General features: G+C 35.7%; 1 protein-coding gene across 1 annotated transcript in view; it reads left to right on the forward strand.

Annotated features, from left to right (window-relative positions):
* TRAPPC8 (trafficking protein particle complex subunit 8) overlaps nucleotides 1–20,859 on the forward strand; it is a 72,229-nt gene that overhangs the window by 32,349 nt on the left and 19,021 nt on the right. The window contains exons 10-22 of the mRNA XM_070940565.1: nucleotides 922–1,022; nucleotides 1,472–1,577; nucleotides 3,385–3,516; nucleotides 6,755–6,979; nucleotides 7,911–8,019; nucleotides 9,137–9,331; nucleotides 9,479–9,609; nucleotides 10,251–10,325; nucleotides 12,879–13,005; nucleotides 15,919–16,076; nucleotides 16,472–16,911; nucleotides 17,434–17,581; nucleotides 19,439–19,535. Of these exons, the coding sequence (XP_070796666.1) occupies nucleotides 922–1,022; nucleotides 1,472–1,577; nucleotides 3,385–3,516; nucleotides 6,755–6,979; nucleotides 7,911–8,019; nucleotides 9,137–9,331; nucleotides 9,479–9,609; nucleotides 10,251–10,325; nucleotides 12,879–13,005; nucleotides 15,919–16,076; nucleotides 16,472–16,911; nucleotides 17,434–17,581; nucleotides 19,439–19,535 (2,044 nt within the window). The remainder of the gene's footprint in view (nucleotides 1–921; nucleotides 1,023–1,471; nucleotides 1,578–3,384; nucleotides 3,517–6,754; nucleotides 6,980–7,910; nucleotides 8,020–9,136; nucleotides 9,332–9,478; nucleotides 9,610–10,250; nucleotides 10,326–12,878; nucleotides 13,006–15,918; nucleotides 16,077–16,471; nucleotides 16,912–17,433; nucleotides 17,582–19,438; nucleotides 19,536–20,859) is intronic.

Raw genomic sequence — 20,859 nt, forward strand, 5'->3', positions numbered from 1 at the left:
CATCACTTCAAGGGCATCGTTGCTTCACACAGCCTTCTCTAACAGAGTCAGCATATTGCATATTGCCCCCAACAGTCTGGTTCCTCATTTTACTGACCTCGGAAGGATGGAAGGCTAAGTCAACCAATAATAAATAAAGCTGCATGAACTTACAGAATCTATAACTTTATCAGATTTCAAGTAAACTTTTAAAATGTAAAAATACTTTGAAAAGGATTAAAGATTAAATTTTTCATCTACATAGTATAACAAAATGTGTGTTTGTGTGTGTGTGAGAGAGAGAGGTAATGTTCTGAAAAGAACAAAAGCAGAGAATGTTGTTTTTTATATTAAAATATTTCAAAAACAAACAAACAGTGCATCCTCTGTTATTGATATGAATGACATTGGCATTAGCCCAAGTATATTGTTCTGTAGTATCACCTGTTGCATATCATATATGTTGCATACATATAATCTTTGGCATTAGATATGCATTGTTTACATTTTTCACATAATGCCAAAGATTATGTGTATACATATTTCATAATGTACATTAATCTAGGTTTCATGCAGAAGACAGTTAGAGCATAGGAGCAGGATACTTCTGTTGTTCTTTTTTTCTTCCTGGATTGTAACTTTAACAGGATTTTTGCCAGCTCAGGTTAAAATAAATGTGTGTTAACTGTTTTTAGTCAGAGCTCTCAAAATGACTTTAAAAGTAAAATGGATGTCCTAAGATTCTGTGGCTATTGTTTTGATTTTGCCATTCACACCATTATGAATTATGCTGAATCTGTACAATATGCTTGGAAACCCACATTTATTGTACTATAAAATGTAGTTGACTCATAGTTGCATATGTGAGTACTTGTGCCCAAATAATTTTTTCAGATTACAGAATTGTAGCAAAATTATTTAATGACCACTTTTGCTTTATAGGAAATGGCAGCGGTGTCGGCTTTTCTTCAGCCAGGAGCACCAAGGCCATATCCTGCTCATTACATGGAGACTGCAATTCAGACCTATAGAGACATCTGCAAGTATGTGGTTATTTTTGGTTTTTCTCAGTTGAAGATAAACCAATATTATTAAACATTTTATTCCATAATGATGCATGCATAATTAATGAAATATCAACAATAAAAACAATGGCAGTTGTAGTTTAACTATATTTTTTTTCTTTAAATGGAATCAAACTTATTGTCTTCCTGAAAGCAAAGGCAAATTCTTATTTTAAATAACTGTACACTGTTCTACAGCAGTTCATAAGTGTTATCATTATTTTACTAGGTTAAATTCTTAGTATTACATATGACAAGACTATTATTATAGTGTTTAGAATTGTTTACTATTTCATAATCAAAATTGGAGAAAATAAAAAACCTTTTATTAGTTATGTTTAATTAAAATATTCAGTGCATATTTTCTATGAGAGTGCAATACATGGGATATTAAATTATACCCAAAGAATTTATTTTGTGTTTCATAGGAATATGTTGCTGGCAGAGAGATGTGTGCTCCTTAGTGCTGAAATACTAAAAAGCCAAGCCAAATATTCAGAGGCAGCTGCTCTCCTTATTCGTTTAACCAGTGAGGTAGATAAGATTTTAATTGCTTTGTTTTTGTATGTTGCAAAAAAAAAAAAAAGATTTTAAAAATATGCATTTCTTAAGTAGATGCAATAGTATCTAAAAGAAAGATTTGTAAGATTAAAATAATACTTTTTCTGTGTGTAATTGTACATTGTGCTAGCTTCATTTATGTATAGGAAAATTCATCTCTGCTATGGCTACAAATTAATCCCTTATACTTACTCACACTCATACAGGCAACTTCCTAATAGTTCATTGAAAGAGTTATAATAATTTATAGTACATTTGTGCACTTTTTATCTGGAAAAAAAAACCTGTTTAAGTAAACAGACTTGATAGATGTCATATAGATGCTGAAAATTTGCAACTTCACATTTCATGCCTTTTAAAATCATGCATGTTCAGATGGTAGCAGAGTAAAAAAAATTCTGTTTAGAAATCGTAAGCTAATTAAAAAATAATGAATATGTTTCAACGCATATATTAATATATGAATTGAATTAAATAATTGAAATTATTTAAGCATATTTTTATTGGTAATAGAATCATAACGAATCTTATTCTAAAATTATTTAGAAACGATTAATATTTTGAAACCATATAAATGATATCTCAGTTGTATATTATCAACTATAGTTTTTAATCAGATTTTAATGAGCATTTCAAAATTAGTTAGGTGTGTAATATTCAGTTGTTGTTCCCAATCTTTATTTTCTTTTTGTTTAATTGAAATATTTTAAAGCTTACATTCTTGTTTTTTAATTTTTCTGTGGAAAAAAAATGGCAGCAGAGCGCTTGGATGGGCACGGTGAGTGTTAGAAATGTGAGCTGGAGGAGGTGGAAGATTAGATAGTGTATTAAATATGTTGAAACACATTGTGTTAATTTAATTACTGGGTAACAATAAAGTAATTCATTGTTATTGATGCATATGTGTGATTCAGGATGCATATATATTATTGATGCATAGGTATGATTCAGGATATGGAATATGTGCATTAAAGCATTACAGATTGGAGAATTTTTGAGGTACAAATGAATAAATAAATAAGAATAAAACATGATAATCAAATCAAGAGGAGGATATCCTTGTGGAAATCATTTTATTATAATATTTACTTTTGAAAATAGTTTTTTTTCCCTATAAGCATTCTTTATCTATCCTGTCACTAATGCTTAGCAGACAATGAGGTAATATGCTTTTTAAACTGATATTTCACTGGTTTATAAATCAATTAATAATATAGCATCAGGTAGAAATATAAGCCTTTTAACAAGCTTGGCCTTTTCATTCAGTGGCAATTCTGAGAAACAACACTATATCTAAAATAGATATATTTGTAATTATGTTCAGAGAAATAAACTGTAGGATAGAAAATTAAACTTTGACTGATAAGATATCTGAAAAAATATTTACTAAAATGTTTTAGAGATAATTTACAATACCAAGAAGCTTCTTTGTTCCAAAAACCAAAATTATGCACATATTTTTAAAATTCAGTAACAGAATCCTATATTATCTAAAATAACCCTGTGTGAGATATATTTTCCCTTCTGATGGATGTTTCTGTACAAGATAAGAAATAAGATTTGATCAAAAAGTGGATTTAACTATCCATATGATCCCTTTTCAGGGGATTATAATCCATTTTCACAGATTATAGATAATTTATTCAGTGTTAGTTGTTATGTGTAAAACAGACACTGTTTTACTGCAGTGGTAATATAATGAGTGTTTGCATAGCTTTGGTCTTCAGAGCTTGTTGTAAAGATAGTTGCCAGTTGTCTTATTATTTACTCTTTCTAATAGGATTCAGATCTTCGAAGTGCATTACTGCTGGAACAAGCTGCACATTGTTTTATAAACATGAAAAATCCTATGGTTAGAAAATTTGCCTTTCATATGATACTGGCTGGACATAGATATAGTAAAGCAGGACAGGTAAGTTTGGCAGATCACAAAAGAAATTCTCACAATTTGATTGATTTGTTTCAATGTTTTTTAAATTTAATGTTATACATTACTGCCTCTCTGTGTTTGTGGGGGAGGAACAAAGCAATCCATGGATTGCAAGGAAAAATTCATCCCAGCCTCTAATGTGGCATGTCTCTAGTCTATTTTATGTAATTCAAATCAGTCTGAAATATTAGCTATATATAGATAATCATAGCAAAACTTTATAGCATATTAAGTTCAAAAGTCCTTAAAAGTTCTAGAAGAATATGTAGAATTTTGTCAAACCAGAGTAAAAGAGAACAAAGTTGATAAATCTCTAAAGAGAGAATTACATAAGTGACTCATCATAGCAGAGAATTAATTCTGTATCTTTGTCACATGCTGATATTGGAAGGACCTAAATTAATATATTGGCAAATTATTTTGAAATTCTTCTTTATATAACTCTTGTAATAGCTTGCAGTGCCATATTTGTGTCGTAAAGTGGAGTATAATTCTTTTTGCTGGATGTTATTTAATTTGCTATTAAGTTAAAATGTCTGATAACTAACACTAGAATTTTTGGAGATGAAGAAAGAGGTACACTTAGTCTGTCTGTAGCTTCATACTAAACAAATATAAATATTATTTTTAATACATAAATATTTGTATAAATAATATTTAAAGTTATATTTATTATTTCCCAAAATTATTTACATAAGAAGAAGTTAAAGAAGATTTTTATTTATATATATATATATATATATAAATATATTTATTTATACATACATACATACATACATACATACATACATACATACATATATATATATATATATATATATTCTGAGGTTTTCGTGGGTGTTTGTATGTAGGTCTTTCGTTATTCGGGTTTTCTCCCATGTAAAATTGGAAGTGTGTTGGCGACGTTTTGACGTTTTGCTCCTAGAAGCATGAAGCCGAAAACACAAGCCTGAAGATGACAAATGAGACTTCATCGAAACGTCGCCAAGACACTTCCAATTTTACACGGGAGAAAACCCAAATAACCAAAGACCTACTGTTGTGGCCCCGCCCTCTGAGCCTGTCCCATCGGAGGAAGAAAGCTCCGAGCATGAGGAAGAGGAGTCATCCAGGCCTCCCTCTCCAGGCCCCTCCCCTCTGGCACTGTCTCAGGTGCCGGCCGAGGGAGAGGAGATTAGCAGGGAGACAGGTGGCTCGGATAAGAGCGGAGGAGAAACATCATTCCTGGACGCACGCCTCCGAAGGCGTGATAAACGATTGCAGCAGCTCAGGAGGCGTGCTAGGGATTAGAACTGAGTCACTGGACCACACCCCAGAGACTATATAATAGAGGGTGGTGGCCAGTGATCCTTGTGACGAACAAAACTAACCTTGGATAGTCACTAAAGCCTCGTTCGGAACTGCTGGGAGGAATATTTATTGTTGTTGGACGTTTGGAAGCTGAGTATTTATCTTTCTGTTTTTCTGTGGAAATAAAAGCACTTGGCAGACGGCGTGTATATCGCTGCCAAGTTGGAGATAAAGAGCTGGGTGTGTTCCAAGTGCTTCCTTAACCCTCGGCTGGCTGTGTTTGTGTGTGTGTGTGGACGGGGACAGATCACCTACATATATATAGTTATATAGTTATATAGTTTATAAACTATAGTTTATAAATCTTTATAAAGTTAAAGATTTGTTTTTTTCACTTGTATTATTATACTAAACAACTCGTTGGGTCATAAATTTCCTTAGCAGATTCCTTGATGCCTTAACAATAGTAAAGCTTCTACCGCAGTGAAAAGTTCTTAAAAATTCAGAGGAATATTCAGAACTGTAGCTCCCTTGAAAATAGCCCATGCGGAATTGTATAGCATATAGACAAACCTCTGCAGTTAACCACAAGAAACATAACATTTTTTATTATAAGATAAAAAGCATTATGATAACGTTTATATATTATGTATGTCATAAAATTGCAATTCCATGGGAGTCATGGGTTCCATTTTTTTTGGATACATTCTGTAAGTTAGCCCATTTGAGAGATACCTTAGTTGAAAAGGTTTTGTCCTATGAAGCACCATTTCATCCAGTTGGTTGCAGGAACAAGAATTTTAGCAGTATAGAGATTTCTTATTCATTTATCAGGAATGAAAAAAAATACTAAAATCATTTGATGCCTTATTTCTAAATGTGTATGGCAATGATGACTAACCTTTTCCAGACCAAATATCCAAAGCGCATGCATGCGCACACAAATGTGCACCCCCATGCCGAACCCCCAAAATGCAATGCGCACCCAGCCCATGCTCATGCAACCAGCACATGCACATGCAGTCCCCTGCATGCGCCCTGCCCCATGCATGCACATGCACATGCGCCACAGGTGCCCCCCACATGTGCATGCCCCCTGCATGTACCCCTCCCTCCCATGCATGGGTGGCAGAGACTGAAAACCAACTGGCCAGTGCAGCAGTGCTGAACTGGGGTTACGGCACATGTGCCATAGATTTGCCATCATGGGTTTATGATAACCTCAGATCCTTTATTTTTAGGTAACTGAATTATAGAAATATATTTCTGTATCACTGTTTTTTTTATTCCTGACAAAAGCAATTTAGGTCAATGAAATAGCTATTATAAACAGCATTTAGAATTTTATAACAAAGCTCTTCCTTTATGATAATGATTAATATTGTTAGCTTCTAACTTAACTTTGACTCCCCCAATATTTAATAATAATATTTAATAATATAAGCAATATTAAGGAAAACATTTGTTTGGTTCTCATTTTAATGTTAATTTACCAGTTTCTACTTTCTGAACCATATGCAAATCAAAAGAAATATATTCAGTATTTTCCTTTCCAAGTTATGTTGCAGTCCACTAGTTAAAAAACGTATATAAACTACATATATAAGAGGTACTTCACACAAATGCTATGCCTCAGGAAAAAGAGCATAAAAATATACAGTATTGCATGCCTAGAAATCACTCATAAAAGGATATATATTTGAGAAAATTGGATATATGTATAAATAGATTGTACATATTTCCATGTAGACTAAGGAAAAGAATAAGGATCTGAGGACTAAACAAAACAGGCTTCAAATAATGAGAAATCAAGCGAAACTGAAATTTGCAGATTTGTGCATTCTTCACTAAAATATCTTTTTGTATATTTTAATAATATGCTTTCAATTTGTGGCATGCACAATTTTTTTTACATTTTAAATGTTTACAGAAAAAACATGCTCTACGATGCTACTGTCAAGCAATGCAGGTTTATAAAGGGAAAGGGTGGTCCTTTGCTGAAGACCATATCAACTTCACAATTGGCCGCCAGTCTTTTACCCTTCGTCAACTTGATAATGCTATATCAGCCTTCAGGCATATTTTGATCAATGATAGCAAGCAAACTGCTGCTCAGCAAGGAGCCTTCCTCAGAGAATATCTTTATGTTTATAAGGTAAGTCACCAGTTTTACTCGCAGTAGAATTTTAATTTGAGAGTTGCTATTAAAATATTTTGCACTAAAATTTGAGGGTTTTGCCTTTTTAGTTAAAATACCGTATTTTTTGGAGTATAAGACGCATCGGAGTATAAGACGCAGCTTAGTTTTTGGGGAGGAAAATAAGAAAAAAGCTGATTGGCAGGTGGATCAGCCTCCCAGAACACTCCCAATCAGCTGTTCCCAGAGGTGAATTTTAGAACAGGTCCCTTGGTTGTAAGCTCTGTGCCTTGCTTTTTTTTACTTTTTTTTCAGCTTTTGAAACTTCTGAAACTCTGTTTCAGAAAAAAAAATATTTTCCTGCCTCCAAAAGCCTCCGAATAAGAGCTTCAGAAAAAAAGCCTCTGAAGCTCTGTTTGGGGGCTTCTTTTCTGAAGCTTTGTTTCTGATGCTTTTTTCAGCCTCTGAAACCTCCGTTTGAGAAGCTGGCTGGGGCTACATTCGAAGAATAAGACACACCCAGATTTTCATCCTCTTTTTTTGGGCAGAAAAGGTGTGTCTTATACTCCAAAAATACGCTAAGTAAGTTCCTTTTGGAACACATTTTTGTTGCTTTGAGGAGAATATTACTTACTGAGAATATTGCATTTTGTTCTAGTTCAAAATATTTGATGCCTAAGAAAAAAATGAAATGATAATTCCCTCTCTCTAGTTACAACAGAATACAATCCAATATTCTCCCTCAGTCAAATTTATTTCTGTACAGCAACTAAAATGTAATACATAAAATAGACAAATACAATTAATATTATCCCCAATTATGTTGCAACAACTTTTCATTCAAGAGTTGGGTTAGATACCCAATAGTATTTTATTTTTTATTCAAAAGATACGTAGCTTCTACTTGTTAAGCATGGATGAAGTTTCTTTTGTTTGTTTGTTTTTGCAGAATATAAGTCAGTTGTCACCTGATGGTCCTTTACCTCAACTTCCTTTACCCTATATTAACAATTCTGAAACACGTGTATTCTTCGGACATGACAGACGACCAGCAGAAGGTTATTGCTTCTTTTTTTTTCAATTGTACAAGTCTATTAAGATACTATGTAAAAGACTGTAAAATTAATATTTCAAGCAGAATGAAGTGGTAAAATATAGTTCATGTGGTACATCCTGCAGTTCGGGATTATTATTTTTTAATATCCGCCATGTAAAATTCCTGGCAAATAGAGAATTAGAAAACTATGAGCCTAAGAATGGCTCTTACCCACCACTTTTCTCTGCTGCATATTTTTCTATTTTCATTTTCTTTATTTTCTTTATATATAACTTGGAGGTCATTAACATTTAATGTCCTCTCCACTGTGGGCAAAAAGAGCGCTTTACTTTTTCACTTTACTTTTTCAGAACGGTGGCTTCTAATTTTGCAGGAGACATAGCTCAAGTTATATTTTGTATCATAGAATATTTATTTTTAGATATATTTATTTACCTCTGTGCTCCAGCTAAATCAAACAAATTTAAGTTTAAGAGGAGGCAGGCACCCTTTTTACGACTTGAAGCTGCATCTTTTAACTGGCATATAAATGGCAAGAAATTTGATGGTGATAACATTCATGTCAAAGAAAGGAGCAGGAGCAGAAATTTCTTCTTTTTCACTCCCATTTTGAGGAAATTGAGAGTTCTGTTTTGTAGTTGCTATTGGTTTTTTTTGGGGGGGGGGAGGTGGACGGGCACCAAATTTGTATTATTACATTGGAGATGTAATATGCTCATTTTAATTCTTGTTTTATGAAAAAAGCAAAAAGTAATGCTGCTGTGGTTCATTAACTTTCTCCCAAATTTTAGTCTTGGGGAGCTCCAGTATCTATTAAAAGAAAAAGAAGCTAAGGCCAGCATGCAGATTATGAACTTTATACTTGTTTATTTTTAAAAACTCCAGGCCTTTCCATTATCTCCTTAGCTTCCCTGCCCACTTAGTTGTTTTGTTTCCTATCCCAGTCAGTGATTTGAATTACGGACTTCTGCTTCTTTCTTGATAATAATACATAAAAAGGTACAAAATAGGAATCATATGAACTTTTTTAAAAAAAGCATATCATATGAAAAAACAACAGGTGAATTATAACATAAAAATAAAACTTTTTAAATTTTTATTTTATTATTGACATTTAGGTGAAAAACAGGCAGCAACACATATAAGCCTGGATCAGGAATATGTTTCGGAATTTTCACAACAATGGAAGGAACTTGAAGAGCAAGTTGTGTCTACAGTTAACAGAGGCACAATGCTTCCTAATTTCCAGCCAACGCAGTATTGTTTGAACAGATATTCGGATAATTCTAGGTTTCCACTCGCTGTAGTAGAAGGTAAACCTGTGTAGATGTATAGATAAGGAATATATGATAAAACATTATTTTAATAATGGCAATTATAATCTAAACTTTACAAGTGGTTTATTCAAATCATATTTAGAAACACTTTCTAAAAATATGTATACTTTTTCCTTTTAATAGAACCAATAACAGTAGAAGTAGCTTTTAGAAATCCACTGAAAGTTCCACTTTTATTAAGTGATCTGTCACTACTTTGGAAATTCCAACCAAAGGATTTCAATTCAAAGAATAACGGAGAAACAAAGGAATTTGTAAGTAATTAAAAATTGTCTGTAGGAAGGATTTGTAATATGCTAGTAATGTCAAACTGTAATTCCACATTTTATTAGGTTGATTTCCTTTTAATTTTTAGATAATGATGACATTAAAGCATAATATTAGAGTTTTAACATTTCAATCATAGTTTTGCTCAGTACTCACACATTTCCTTTTCCCCTTAGTATAGCAACAACATGATTCAGAGCTTCTGTGTAAAGTAACAAAAATGCAACATTTCATACTGACCCTAAACTAATTGTTAGGCCATAGGCACTTGTGTAGAAAAGCATTTTTATTGTTGCTTGTCTGGATTTCTGTTCCCACCTGTTTTAAAAAAAATATTGAAAACTAGGAATAATGCAAAACAAAGCACATTATCATATTTAACTCTTAGGAAATGAAAACAATCAAAAACTGCATCTGAGGGATTAGAGTGCATGTCAGGGAGCAATTCACCAGTTTGTAATCTTGTGGTACTAAACTGGGGTCTCCTGTTGATATGATTGTATATCTCGGACATTTAGGTGTACATTTCTTTCATCAGAAAATGTTGACCATGAAAACAAAGGCAGTGTTTTTGAAAAGTATTAATGGCAAAAATTCATTGTAAGAAATAAGTGCTCTTTTTTTTCAGGAAATATATGGAAAAGATATGATTGGGGCTGAAGTGATATCAGAATTTTTGATTAACAGTGAAGAAACTAAAATGGTAGGTAGGTTTGTTTCACACCTTTAAAAATAGTAATCTAGGGATGGTTGCTCACAAAAGGATCTGGGGATTACATGTGCATTAATAACTCAAAAATGCATTTTATTTATTCAGTTTACAGTATATGGCCACCCATGTTAAACATATGACTTTGTAGCTGAGAGGAAATAAAAACGAGATAAAAACATCATAACTAAACAGTAAATAACAAATATAATATATAAAATCAAATCAAACAGCACATTCAACATAACCACAATATGGCCTAAGCCATGTCACGAGCCCCAGGCCTTTAAAGTCTTATGGAAAGCCAATAGAATTGAGGTAAGGTTAATTTCTGGGGGAATGATGTTCCAGGAAAGGATGTCATGACAAAAGATTCTTTTCTTGGGACCTGCCAGGTGACATTCATTAATGGATGGGACCTTGAGCATGCTTATCTGTCCTGTCCCAGTCCATGCACACACAGCACGGGCAGAGTTAAGCATGTTTATTTCACACAACCAATCTCAGACACCAATCCTAAGTCCCAACTCTGCATGTGCAGTCCTTAGAGTCAGTTTCAAACAGCCTTTCCAGAAAATGCCAACTGGGCATAATGAAAGCAATGGGAGCAAGACAAGCCACAGTCTGTTCCATGACTCAGGAGGGCAATGCCAGCAAGATGAAATAAGAACTCCATGCAGGATGACAGCAAGGGGAGTCAAGGGATTTCTGTCAGGACAGCAGCAAGGTGAATTAATGAACTTTGAACAGGATGACAGTAATAGCTAGTTGCAAGGCCCAACAAAAGCAACCATGACTCTTACAGGTTCAAAGCATGCTGAAGGCAACTTGTCTTCAATGGGTGCAAGGCACAATGATTTTAGTTTGACTTCAATGGGTGCCAGGCACAGTGACAACAACACAGTCTCAATGAATTCAAGGCAACGAGTCACAAGCATTTACGGGTGGACAGATTACAAGTGATTGTCAACTATCAGGTGCCAAGGTAAATAGGCGCTGACCGGTGCACTTCAGTAGGAAGGGCAAGGATGTCTCCTTGTGAGTAGCCTCACTGACTTCTATCTACTTGACTCTGCATGACCTGGGATCAGGCGGGGGCAGCAGCTCCTCTTTGGTGATGTCTGTTGAAGCCAAGTCTCTTCTCCAGCCTGTGCGATTGGCTCGTCACCTGCACTGACCAGGCTCTTCTCCAGCCTGCACATCCGGCTTTTTGTTTGGCTGCCCTCTCTTGGATTCCCTCAACGTTCCCAGCATGGTGTCACTTTGACCATCCAGTTCTGTCATAGAATCTTCCATGTCCCCCTGGTGCTCACCATCATCCCATTCAGACTTCTCCAGAGCTAGCTATTCTTCATGATCTGAGCTGGTGCCCAAGGGAGTCATCACACTCTCCTTCCAGATCTCACAAAACCTGGAGATTCAACTGGGTAGAGATTGCCCCATAAGCAAACATGGGTCATGTTTCATGAAAGGCTTTATACATCATTACTAGTGCCTTGAATTGAAACCAGAAGCATGCTAGCAACTAGTACAGCTTGCAGAGCACAGATATGACATGCTGCATGAAAAGTCTGTGCCAGTACATTTTGCACTGGGTGAAGTTTCCAGATGTTCTTCAAGGACAGCCCTGTGTACAGCATTTTGCAATACTTTAATCAGGAAATAACTAGGGCATAAGTGACTGGAGGCAGGGCCTCCTAGTCCAGAAATTGGCACATGCAAAAGCCCTCCTAACCATGTGGCAAGCCCAGGAGAACTTCCATTCTATTTGAGATAGTGTCCAGTATAAGTGATGGAAAATCCATAGACCCCAAAGGTTCTAAAACCCAAAACCATTCAGTCTTGCTCTGAATGGGCAGCAACCCACTATTTCCCATCCAGACCCAGATATCTCCAGATATCAAGATAGGACCTCCATGGCATTATTCAGGCAGCCTGGGATGGAGACATAAAACTCTGTCAGCATACTGATGATGCATCATCCCAAAACTTTGAAGGACTTCACTATGCAGATTCATCTACAGGTTAAACAGGAGAGGAGAGTGTACTGAGCCCTGTGGTACCCCATATAAAACAGACTGTGAGCTGAACCTCTCTTCCCCACAACATTGACTGGAACTGACCCTGGAGGAAGGAGAAAAGTACAGTACCACCTTGGAGCAGGTCCTGTATGCCACTGAGAAGTCAAGAACAGCATGGACAGATGCACCACCCCAATCCCACTCCTACCACAAATCATCTAAAAGCACTATCAGTGCCATCCCAATAGCTCCAGTTAATCTGTTCTTTGGACCTACTGCACAACCACCTTCTACATAAGCTTTCCCAAAAAGGGAAGGATAGAAAATGGCCAAAAAAGTTTCAGAATTGTTGGATCCAGGGAGCATATAGAAAATTTATGAAGTTTATATTTAGCTTCTTATAATGAATAATATAGATTCAATATCTTAAAATGTATGACATAGGTAGTTGCTTTTATATAGTAAGTGGTTTATAAATGTAAAATAACTACAGTAGCAACAACAAAAATTTAACATATCTCCACAGGCAAGACTAAAGCTCTTTCCCCATCAAACAGGGGAGCTACACATTCTGGGAGTCGTTTACAATCTTGGCACTATGCAGGGTACTATGGTGCAAGATGGATTAGATTCTTCTATTGGATTACTGAGAGGTAAGCCTCTGGCATTTTCCTTTCACTGAATTTTCATGAAAGATTCCTACTATATTGTTAGATTCTTATATAAATGCAGGCTGTTGTAATTGAAATAATTGCTATCCCCAATAAAAAAGAAAAGCTCATGGCTCCCAGAAATAGGAGCATATCATTTAATACAAAGACCTGATTTCTGCAATTCAGGATGTTTTCCAAATGATTATACATTCAATACATCATATATTGGAAGGATTACTTTATATTTGTGCAAACTTGAATTTAACCAAATACAGTCAGCTCCAGAAATATTGGGACATCGACACAATTCTAACATCTTTGGCTCTATACACCACTACAATGGAGTTGGAATGAAACAAACACAATGTGCTTTAACTGCAGACTGTCAGCTTTAATTTGAGGGTATGTACATCCAACTCAGGTGAACGGTGTAGGACGTACAGCAGTTTGCATATGTGCCTCCCACTTGTTAAGGGACCAAAGGTAATGAGACAATTGGCTTCTCAGCTGTTCCATGGCCATGTGTGTGATATTCCCTCATTACCCCAATTACAATGTGCAGATAAAAGGCCCAGAGTTCATTTCAAGTGTGCTATTTGCATTTGAAATCTGTTGCTGTCAACTCTCAAGATGAGATCCAAAGAGCTGTCACTATCAGTGAAGCAAGCCATCATTAGGCTGAAGAAACAAAACAAACCCATCAGAGAGATAGCAAAACATTAGGCGTGGCCAAAACAACTGTTTGGAACATTCTCAAGAAGGAACGCACTAGTGAGCTCAGCAACACCAAAAGACCCGGGAGACCACAGAAAACAACTGTGGTGGATGACCGAAGAATTCTTTCTCTGGTGAAGAAAACACCCTTCACAACAGTTGGCCAGATCAAGAACACTCTCCAGGAGGTAGGTGTATGTGTGTCAAAGTCAACAATCAAGAGAAGACTTCACCAGAGTGAATACAGAGGGTTCACCACAAGATGTAAACCATTGGTGAGCCTCAAAAACAGGAAGGCCAGATTAGAGTTTGCCAAACAACATCTAACAAAGCCTTCACAGTTCTGGAACAAGATCCTATGGACAGATGAGACCAAGATCAACTTGTACCAGAGTGATGGGAAGAGAAGAGTATGGAGAAGGAAAGGAACTGCTCATGATCCTAAGCATACCACCTCATCAGTGAAGCATGGTGGTGGTAGTGTCATGACGTGGGCATGTATGGCTGCCAATGGAACTGGTTCTCTTGTATTTATTGATGATGTGACTGCTGACAAAAGCAGCAGGATGAATTCTGAAGTGTTTCGGGCAATATTATCTGCTCACATTCAGCCAAATGCTGCAGAACTCATTGGACGGCACTTCACAGTGGACAATGACCCAAAGCATACTGCAAAAGCAACCAAAGAGTTTTTGAAGGGACAGAAGTGGAATGTTATGCAATGGCCAAGTCAATCACCTGACCTGAATCCCATTGAGCATGCATTTCACTTGCTGAAGACAAAACTGAAGGGTAAATGCCCCAAGAACAAGCAGGAACTGAAGACAGTTGCAATAGAGGCCTGGCAGAGCATCACCAGGGATGAAACCCAGCGTCTGGTGATGTCTATGCGTTCCAGATTTCAGGCTGTGATTGACTGCAAAGGATTTGCAACCAAGTATTAAGAAGGGAAAGTTTGATTTATGATTATTATTCTGTCCCATTACCTTTGGTCCAGGGGTGGGTTCTAATTTTTTTTACTACCGGTTCTGTGGGCGTGGCTTATTTTGTGGGTGTGGCTTGGAGGTCATGTGACTAGGTGGGCGTGGCTAGCTGGTCAGAGTCATTTCTGGAAGGTCCTCGCAGTTACGACCCGACTCATTTGTTTGCTTTTAACACTGATTAGCTGTAGGACGGCCCTTTGAAGCCCCACGGCAAGAGTTTACACAGTTTTTTTCCCTCTAGTCATCAGCTGGGATTCAGGAGGCAGCAATAGATTGGGGGTGGGACCAAATAAAAGGTAAGAATAACGTGGGGGGGGGGAACCGGGAGGAACCCACCACTGCTTTGATCCCTTAAGAAGTGGGAGGCACATATGCAAACTGCTGTACGTCCTACACCGTTCACCTGAGTTGGATGTACATACCCTCAAATTAAAGCTGACGGTCTGCAGTTAAAGCACATTGTGTTTGTTTCATTCCAACTCCATTGTGGTAGTGTATAGAGCCGAAGATGTTAGAATTGTGTCGATGTCCCAATATTTCTGGACCTGACTGTATAATGATAATATTTCAAAAAGTTTTGATTAATTAGCAGTCCACTAAATAAGTAGTGAAATTCCATACTGTAAAATCTAACCCTAACTTTTTATTCATTTGAAACATGGTACCCTGTTCTTGAGCCATCAAAACTCACTAAATGACCCTCAAATTAATAAAAGCCTCAAGTTTTCAATCTATCTATCTATCTATCTTAACTTAAGTCTTGTCCTAAAAGTACTCTATTTTACACTGATGCCTAAAAATCAATGTCCCTTATGGGTTGCTGATCTTTAGTGTGTTCTGTTATCCTAATCTACTGGTGTGGTTTACCTGAGAAATGGGTATAAAAAACATTTTATTGCAGGTAGTTGGAATAGAAGAGGCAGAGCCAAGATTGCATATGTGTAACACCTACTTGAGTAGATCTTCTTAGCTACTGCAGCCTCATCCAAAGTATTGGATGATAATTGTGAGAGAAGAAAGAATGACACTAGCTTTTCAATAGAATTGATTTTTCCTTCTGCTCCTTTTCTGCAACCTTAGTTTTTTTCAGTATCTGAGATACACTGTAACAGTTTTTATACCTGCTTTAAATATTATATTAAAATTGCTGTTGAAATTGTGGCTTAAGTTACAATGAAGTTTGGATTACCGACTCATTTGATACACTTTGTTTTAGAGAAATATAATTCTACTGAAATGTCTGTGCGAGGGCGGCAAGATTTGGAAATCCAGGGCCCTCGCTTAAATAGCACCAAAGAAGAGAAAACATCTATTAAGTATGGGCCAGATCGACGTTTAGATCCCATTATTACAGAAGAGATGCCTTTGCTTGAGGTATAGTTCAACAGCTGGCAACATCTGAGTTACTATTAGATATTGTAACAGTTTTCTGAATATATGAACCATCTTCCCATTTTTGATTTTTGTCTTCCAGTCTACTTCAGTTTCAAATTTTTATATTATACATAAAATCAGGGTAATTCTGAAACCTGTTATAATAAAATAAAATGTAAGTACAAAATAACACTATGTGAAACTTCCTCGTTATATTTTTGGAGGCTTGAATGACAATAATCTTTTTAAAATGAAGAGCAATGTACTGTGCTTTTTTCCCCCTTTTTCTCATTTTATGAAGCTATTAAGAGTTGAAGCAGTCAGGTAGACCTAGCATTTTAAATTATGCAATTTTATCAAAACATACTGATTTCTTTCTTTCTTTTTTAATGCAGGTGTTTTTTATAAATTTCCCAACACTGTTGCTTTGTGGAGAAATACGAAAGACATATGTAGAATTCATGAATGTAAGCAAATGTCCCCTAACTGGAGTGAAAGTTGTCTCTAAACAGCCTGAGTTCTTTACCTTTGGTAGTAAAGATGCTGTTTTATCTCCACTAAGCCCAACAACATCTGAACATTGCAGCGCTTATAAGACTGTTGTTACACATTCTACCTCAGTATGTTCACTGATATCCTCAGCTGTTGCTTCAGAATTTGGGGTTGGAACAGGAAGTCAACCAGAAATAATAGATGTCCCACTTCCTGACTCAGTTCTCCTCCCTGGAGTATCAGTACAGCTACCCATGTGGCTCCGGGGACCAGATGAAGAAGGAGTTCATGAAATAAATTTCTTGTTTTACTATGAAAGTATTAGAAAGCACTCAAAAATGTGGTAAGTCTTTTAAAACTATATTGTTTTATCTAAGAACTAAAGTTTTCCAAGAAGATAATTAAACAAAAGGAAAATGATGTTTAATAAGATATTAACCTCTGCCATGTAACTATGGCTGAACATTTCTCCACAAATAATGCTATATGGAAAACTGTTGTAGTAAAGAACATTGTCAGTACTTCTTGATAAATGTTAAATAACTAAAGTCTTTATAAATGTATTCTTCAAATTCTGAATGTACCTGCTTGTAAATATAAGGGACGCAATTTGTTTTAAGAACACACATTACTGTGTCTATGAAGATTCTCAGTCATCCAGATCATGGTTGTCCCAAAGATGCTTTTTTCAAGAGGCAACTGGACTTTCTGGTTTTTCTTTGAAGACGTTTCACTTCTCATCCAAGAAGCTTCTTCAGCTCTGACTGGATTCTGGGGGAATGGGAGCATCAATTTATATGAAAGCTGCTAAATTGTATTTGAAGAAAATTTGTCACATGGCCTGTGAGATATTTCCTTTTTCCAGTCACAGAGTATTGAGACACACTGCAGTTATATGCTCCAGCCGATCTTTGACTGTGCGATCTACTGTGTATCGGAGCAATGCTCTTGAGGATGAAAAAGGTGAAGGTGACAATATGCTAGTGTTTGTGGATGTGGAAAATATCAATACTGTAAGTCTTCTCAGAACTAGAGAGTAACATTGATTGCATTTTAAACAACCTTTCTGTTGTCTTATGAAATATTTGTTTAATTCTTTATAAAGTATGTAGAAAAAGTCAATACATTAAATCATTTTCCTTCTTCAGGACTTCATAGAAATTTGGCAATAGAAATCTGCTATAGAGGCAAATCTAGAAAGTTTTTTCCAATGTAATTTTCCAACCAACCCCTTCCATATAGGAATAGATGCTCATGTTGTTATTATGTGTTTTGTTTTTAATTGTTTAGTGTGTGCTTCAGGATTCAGATAATTAACTTTTGAAACGTATCTAGAGCAGGGGTGAAATCCAGCAGGTTCTGATAGCTTCTGGAGAACCGGTAGCAGAAATTTTGAGTTCAGAGAACCGGTAGCGGAAATTTTGAGTAGTTCAGAGAACCGGCAAATACCATCTCTGGCTGGCCCCAGAGTGGAGTAGGAATGGAGATTTTGCAATATCCTTCTCCCAGGAGTGGGGAGGGAATGGGGATTTTGCAGTATCCTTCCCCTGCCATACCCACCAAGCCACACCACGCCCACCAAGCCACGCCCACAGAACCGGTAGTAAAAAAATTTTGATTTCACCACTGATTAGAGTAAATATAGTTTTAAAGTGTCTCTGTAGTATTCAGATTTTATTCATATGGAAATCCTTATTTAACAACTTTTAAACTTCTTTTTTTCTCTGGGATGAAGTCTATCTAAATTTTAAACATTGTTATTTTTCATCTCTATCTAATTTGATTTGCTGCAGAAGGAAGTGAGCAACCAAACCTAAAGATCATGTGTCTTTGATTCTCTAAGAATAAAATTTCTATAAAGCGAGTGTATTCCTGCAGCGTAAAATTAAATGTTCAATATTCTGCTCTGTTTTTCATTACCATGAGAGCTGAGGAAAGAGTGGATAAGATCAGAGCCTATTTCTAATCTTTCCACAGAGATAATTCTGGTTAAAATACAGTGAGCTGGATAGATATAAATCATATTGGAAAAGGGGCAACACAGGATTGTGCTGATGTGGAGGGCATAGGGAATGAACATGAAGTACAAGAGGCCCATCCCAATAAGCTAATCTGAGTAAACATCTTAGACTTCTTCCTAAATCACACAAAGATAAAGTAAGAGATGGGGCAGCACATTCAGACTTGCAAGATTCTGTTACAACAGCTGTTCTAATAAAATTGGATTATATGGCATTGGTTTCTTAGTCTAGTCTACTTTATAGGGCTGATATCTGTTTTTGACAAAATGATGAAAGCAGTGTTGATTGCAAGTTCCACCCCTTTTGTATGTGCATATGGTATCACAATACACAATCCAAATACTTATGGCTTGCATCACAATGGTATAACACCAGTTTTATCATTCTGGCCGTCTCAGGTTTTGTAATTCTGACCCTCTTGTGCCCCCAACAGATGTTAGCGGCAAGTGATTTTTCTATTTCCTATTTCTCTTTCCTATTTCTCAAAGAGAAAGTAAAGCCCAAGTAAATTATGAAATCTGAAGGAATTTTAGATTTTGACAAAAAGATCCAACTCTTCCCTTTTTTTGTATGAACATGTAATGAGATATTGAGTAATGCTAGTAAGTGCTGGCCATAGCTCCTGAGTAAGTACAACGTTCATTGAGTGAGGAACATTGTATAAATTATTGTATATGGATGATTTGAAAATTGTGCTGCTCTAATCCTCTCTCACCCCACCCAAAACGGTTAGGCATAAAATAAACAACAGAATAGTTCTTTATTTATAATTTTTAATTTTAAGATAATATTTTACCTTTGAGACAGATGAATTATTTGCATGTTTTATTTTGATATCTCCCTTTTTAGAGTGAAGCTGGTGTAAAAGAATTTCATATAGTCCAAGTGTCTAGTAACAGCAGAAACTGGAAGTTACAGAAATCCATAAATTTCTCTGAAGATAAAGGTTTGTTAAATTTACACTAAGATAAATCTTCAAATTCTTTTTAATTCTTTTTAGCCATGGGATCAGGGATGGTACAAATCTAGGCAAGACACACTGACTAACACCCATAAGGAAGTAATTTATTAGAAAAGTGATTTATACAAAAATAAATCTATTCCTTGATAGCAGTGATGTGATTTTTTTGGGGGGGGGGATTTTCTATTTCTGTACTAACATTTTTATGGTTTGGTTTTTAATCTAGAAGATCTTCGCAGTGCTGTTTCTATGTTTTATTTTCCTTACCAATTCATCTTCTGTATTCATATGCTGACCTATAATTATTCTATTCTGTATTCATCGTTCTAAAGTCTCATTCCTTAATTTGTTTTTCTTAGCCTGCAGTTTTATACTTTGTTTTACATTTTTATTTCAATATTATCTCATGTTCTAGCATTTAGTCCTTTCTGTGTTTTTACTTGATAATACTACCTTCTATTTTCTTATAACCATATCTATCTTAACTTAAATCTTGTCCTAAAAGTACTCTATTTTACACTGATGCCTAACAATCAATGTCCCTTGTGGGTTGCTGATCTTCAGTGTGTTCTGTTATCCTAATCTACTGGTGTGGTTTACCTGAGAAATGGGTATACAGTTTGGGGACTCAGTAACCTTTTCTGTTAATCTTTATTTTATTTATTAAATTTATATGCTGCCTATCTCACTATCAAGCAACTCTGGGTGGCTTTGTTAATGATTGTGGACTGCTCGTATTTGCTCCATGGCTGGATATTGTGCCCAAAGGCCATGATCTTCTATAACTTTTTCTTTCTTATTTCGTCCTGTTCTGGAAGAATGCGTCAGCCATCAAACCCTCACTGCCATATTTTTCTCTTTCCTCTTCTGATTCAGCAGTTACCTCCCTTTGGAAGAGCCAAACTTATTTTTAAAATAGCCAGTCTTTTTTTCTAGCCTTTAAAAAGGCAAATACATGGGAGATTTTTAAAAATATAAGCACATGAGAGGAAATTGTGTGAATGATTTTGCTGCTGCAATTGTTCTCTCTCAAATAGGGTTATTAGATCCTAATAACCGTACAGTTCAAAACTTGTACATCAAGTTCTATTTTCTTATCTTCTTTTGGCTGCTGCTCTTTAATTATTTGGAAAGGCAGTCTTGGGAATTTGGAATTCTGTGAAATACATAACTTTATAATTTTATTACAGTGGAGTGCTATAAATCTGTTTGAAAATTGGTAGAGAAGTTTTATTATAGAATATAATAATCATCCAGAGTGATTTATAGCCATAGAATCATATAGTGTAACCTAGTAAAAAGAAAAAAC

This window comes from Pituophis catenifer, unplaced genomic scaffold (assembly GCF_029215685.1).
Source record: "Pituophis catenifer annectens isolate HBS135680 unplaced genomic scaffold, rPitCat1.0.hap2 SCAF_3, whole genome shotgun sequence".
NCBI classification, from domain to species: Eukaryota; Metazoa; Chordata; class Lepidosauria; order Squamata; family Colubridae; genus Pituophis; species Pituophis catenifer.